This window comes from Meleagris gallopavo, unplaced genomic scaffold, assembly GCF_000146605.3.
Source record: "Meleagris gallopavo isolate NT-WF06-2002-E0010 breed Aviagen turkey brand Nicholas breeding stock unplaced genomic scaffold, Turkey_5.1 ChrUn_random_7180001848825, whole genome shotgun sequence".
Classification (NCBI taxonomy): Eukaryota; Metazoa; Chordata; class Aves; order Galliformes; family Phasianidae; genus Meleagris; species Meleagris gallopavo.
This window is the reverse complement of record NW_011116217.1, coordinates 1-4,740: the sequence shown is the minus strand read 5'-3', so window position 1 is coordinate 4,740 and position 4,740 is coordinate 1. Positions and strand designations below refer to the sequence as shown.

Genomic DNA, 4,740 nt, shown 5'->3' with positions numbered 1-4,740 from the left:
CCCTCCCCCAAAGTAATACAGCATAGTTTCAATATGCCAACACCAAAATCCTGGCTATACGTTACAATTTGTTCAGTGCATTCATACACTCCTGCTTTAAGTCCTGTTTTTACCTTACTAGTCACTCCTGACAATTCCTTTACTATAACATATTTCAGCTCGCTGATACGGGGGGGAAAAATTGGAGGAGAATCCCAAACTGGAAAGAGTTACTTAACAGAATGATTTTCAACAGCCCAGTTGTAGTCTGCATATTACCCTTGATTTCATGAAACTAGGACTCCTAAAATCTTTTTCTTATGGGCATTTTCATAATTCAAGACTTCCATATCCTATGGCTTGTTAGGTCAACTCTCGGAAACTAAAGTTAAGGTAGAATACTTGATCACTTAATGTAGGTAAGCAGCTTACTGCTTTTTAACACAGGCTGTTACACAATTCTAATTAACTCTAAACTTTGCAAATATACTATTTTCTTTGTCCAAACTGCTTAATAATATAAAAATGGCTCCCAACATCCAGAACTTATGATGCTCATACACGTATAATCAGTTCCCAGGCTTCAGATTCTAAGCGTTTTGCTTTATTTCTTTTTAAGCACAGAAGGAGAAGGAAGTTCCCACCTACCAAAGAGAAGATGAGGAGTCTCACCTACCAGACACAGTATGCTTAAGAAGAAAAAGTTTTAACCAAGAAATTTTCATCTACACAACACTCACCCAGATCTGGCTTTGGATAGGCAGCAAAGCTTGCAGCTACTCAGTTTATAAGGTCAAGTATTCCACCTACGAACAGGGCCCTTGAAACTAGAGGAGGCACCTCTATCACATGATCACATCTCATCCCACTCCATTAGAGAGTTAAGATCAGCATACAGCTGTTTGTTGCATTTTTTTTCCACATCCTCACTAAACCTAGAACACTTTTACACAGATTTGGTTCATGCACATGTAGAAGACAGTTGTCGTTTCTCCCCCGGCACACTTTAAGATCCAGATTGGAGCCAGACTTAACACATGCCTGGGCTCTCAAAGTTATTCAGAAAGAATTGGACTGCCACCTGTCTTTGACGCACCCTTAACTAACTCATCAATAAGATCAAGCTAACTCCACAACTAAAATACTCCAGTATGGAGTGGCATGCCACTAAGATGATGCTTCATTCTTTTTCGACAGGAACAGAAAGATGAATAAACAACTACGTATGAACACACAAACCTGTCTCACTACGTGTGAACACACAAACCTGTCTCATTACACAATGGACAGGATCGCATTGAGCTCTCTCACGATGCATGTACTCATCGTTTCTTTGTGAAGTAGTCTCCTACCTCTTTTGTCAGACGAAGCAATGAATTTTTAAGAGCAGTTTCTTCTCTCACTTGGTCTTTAGTCAGTTTTATGTAATCTCGCCACCGAATAGGTTTCAGATCCATTTTTGTGTATAGCCTTCCTCCAATGGTTTTAAACAACATATCCATTGTCCTTGGCAAAATACCAACATCATCTTCTGTCCCTGTAAGCAATACACGAAAGAAAAGCCCCCGTTATTATCGTGAACAACATACAAACATAAATGAAGACGAAGATAACTGATTTGAATTTCAAGGCACACACAAAGAATTTAGAGGCCAGTTACAGTCTGAAGCAATGTTTGCAGTGTTACTAGACAGTTTCTGAAACACAACCCATTCCTTAGACATTACAGGGCATCACTTGAAAACAGCCGGGATATTCTGCATAAGCTTAGCCTTAAGAGAAGGGGAAAAAAAAAATGCAATCAAATCCCACATTTAACTAATTTGCAAATTTTCTACTGTTTTCCAGGCTTCCTCCCCTGTCTGAAATAATCCTGATGTACAACCAGAGAGATGTCACAGCAACACTGCTGTATTCGTCCCACAAACCATACAAACAAATATCTAGGAGCCTTGTAACTATTGTTCAAGGAACTCAACTTCTCTCTCCATTGCCTTTTCCTGGATAACACAACTACCACCGTGTCTTGCCTACTCCATGCCTTAATTTTTGCAATGTCACCAAACACCGTGCACTCTGAAGTGTTTGGAAAGTCAGTCATGAACACAAGAGAGGACAAACCGCAGAAGAAGTTAGGTAATGCTGTATGGAAGCCGCATAAAAAGAGAACTTTGAAAGATGTTACCCTGCTGATTCTTAATAGCTAAGTCCTAAAAATGTAATACTATGAGAAAGACTCAGTTCCAAGATCACATACGGAACCGCTGGGAATACACAGTAACAGAAAAGTGCATAACAGAAATACGGGAATTTGTTTTCTTGTGAACTCAAGCATTTCATTTGTTACGACAGTCTTAAACATAAATAACAACTGCTTCCAGCCAAAAAGAATACTGATGTATTATTTCTGTACTATTAAATCTTAAGAAAGACAATCTTCTATGATGTTGTTATTACTAAACCCAGAAATTTGAAACAAGATGGAAATAGCCTGATCAAATGTTTCAAAATGTTTAATCTCTGCCTACGATAAATCCAACAAACTCAGACATACTTTCTTCAAATAAAAAACAGCATTTAAGATGCACACTGTTATTGTAGGAACCAAAACCAAAGTTACTCTAGTGTGGACTGACTTACACCCTTCTCACATACTGATCTACATTTGTTTTCACAGCTTCCTCTTCCCCCTAAGATTTGGAGTACTTGGACAAGGAAGTCATACACATCTCTCTGAAATTCCTGCTGCCTTACAAAGGACTATCACTGCACGTATACGCAAATTCGGAGGGTGACTACAGTTCTCACTTTAATAATATATGTCATGGAAGAAGACTTTCCAAGGCTACTAATATTCAAAAGAAGGCAACGCACAAGGCCTGTTGAGTCACTAGGTAAGAAGTCACAACATCTCTCTCCTCTAGAAGTAAATCCTGCTTTAAGAAACTAATTCAAGGAAAAAAAAAAAAAATCTACTCTTACCTTGGAATGTGTAGGTTTTCCCAGCATTTGTAATGCCATAGGTAAAAACAAGACGATTGCATCCTTCTAGGAAGTCTTGCACTGGCTGCTTCATAGTACCTTCAAAGAATTCTTCTTGAGTTGCTTCAGGTCCAAACACCTGAACGTTACCAAGAAGCTGGTTAATCTCTTTAGTTTGTTTAAGCAATCCTTACATACTTGTAGGAGTCAGATACACGTTTATAATTATAAAGAGCACTCTTAAGAGAAACTTGTTTGCTTTACATTAAGTAACAGAAGACAGGCAACTGCTTCCACAAATAACTTAGAAGCATTTAAAGATAATTCATTTACTCGTGAAAAGGTGAACTTCTGTATCGTCTGTCCTGCAGTTTTTTCAATCAGTCGACTCAAGGAGCTCTTAGGGGGTTTCAGTATAACGCTTGTTGAGTCCTCAAGTGAAACACACCCCTATTAAAAGGAAGCACAAGTAATGCAGGCATCAGAAGTGTTGTAAAGGTCACCTTATGGGGAAAAGAAAACAAGTACACATTAAGGGGTTTTTGTTGTTGTTGTTGTCTGGTAGTTTCTTTTTCTTTTTCTTTTTGTTTTTAAGATAAAGTAGATGTGGTACCTGCAATCCATTTGCTCTTTCCAGTGCTGTAAAGGGCTTAATGCGCAGGCAAACTTGTATGTGTCCCCTAGGCTCCAAACTAGACCTCTAAAATTGAAAGAGCTGGAAGTTACAAATCTGACTAGATCCTCTGTTTGATGATTAGCACATTAAGACAGCATTCTTTTCATCAGCCTGATGTAACAGACTCATTTGATGACACGGGAAGCAGGAATATTTCACTCTCTGTTTTCACAAGTGCTTTGGCCCCTGCTAAACTTCCTTGTGAGAGCCTAGAGTTTCAAAATAAATAATACCACAGTACACTCATATACTGCATTCAGGCCAACCATAAGAAGAAGTATTCCATCACTGTGCTTCTCTGAGGTGACGTTAGCTTCACCCACTGATAGTGGTGCACCTCATAAGGTATCAAAGCAACACCATGCATCTTGGTCTAGTCTACGCACAGTCTAAAAGCACAGAAAAGATGACTGTCACCTCCTCTTAAAGATTCTAATTCTTCTTACCAAGAAAAGAATGACGTTTATTTTAAAAGATCCAATTCATTTTAATATTAAAGCTTTCTTACCCGGCTCATGTCTGAGCTTGAAGAAGCTGAACTAAACTCATCAGAGAGATTTGTTTTTAATATCTTCCACGTTTTACTAGTCCTGTTCTTTCAGGTAGCTCCACACTAGCTACATAGGACGGTCTGAAAAGTTTATCTTCGTCTGAATTTGGTTCCATTCTGCAAGATAATACAAAGAGAAGTTATTCTTCGCTCTTTCAACACATGACGTAGAGTTCCTAACCTCAGTTAGGCAATATGAGACTAAACGATATCTGCAGTTTGCTTTGTGTGTATGGACTGACTCTTGCTTCCTCTTCCTTTTCTGTTCTACTCAACTTTCTTTATCTCAAACCCACAAGCGTAACCTTTTTCCTATTCTCCCCTCCATCTCACCACAAGGAGCAAACCGTGTGGTACCGAGCTGCCTGTCAGACTAAATCGCACCACAGCTGCCCGTCGGGAAAAAGCCTTTTGCGTGTAGCACAGCCTTGCTAGAGCCATGATGGCTGATGAAAAATAGTCGCAGATACCATTTAATAAAAAGCAGTCCCCCTCCACATAACCTTTCCTGTCATCTCATTTTGCAGTTAGAGTCTCCATTTGGAATAAAAGC

At 39.1% G+C, this 4,740-nt stretch overlaps 1 protein-coding gene across 1 annotated transcript; it reads right to left on the bottom strand.

The window, feature by feature from the left end:
- Positions 1-1,286: 1,286 nt before the first annotated feature.
- On the bottom strand, positions 1,287-4,196 carry LOC104915737 (kinesin-like protein KIF20B). Its single transcript, XM_010726661.2, has 5 exons — positions 4,146-4,196; positions 3,575-3,661; positions 3,295-3,411; positions 2,962-3,100; positions 1,287-1,516 (listed from the first exon to the last, which is right to left on the bottom strand). Exons 1-5 carry the CDS (start codon positions 4,152-4,154, stop codon positions 1,302-1,304), a joined length of 567 nt encoding a protein of 188 aa, XP_010724963.1. The 5' UTR covers positions 4,155-4,196; the 3' UTR covers positions 1,287-1,301.
- Between the last annotated feature and the right edge of the window lie 544 nt (positions 4,197-4,740).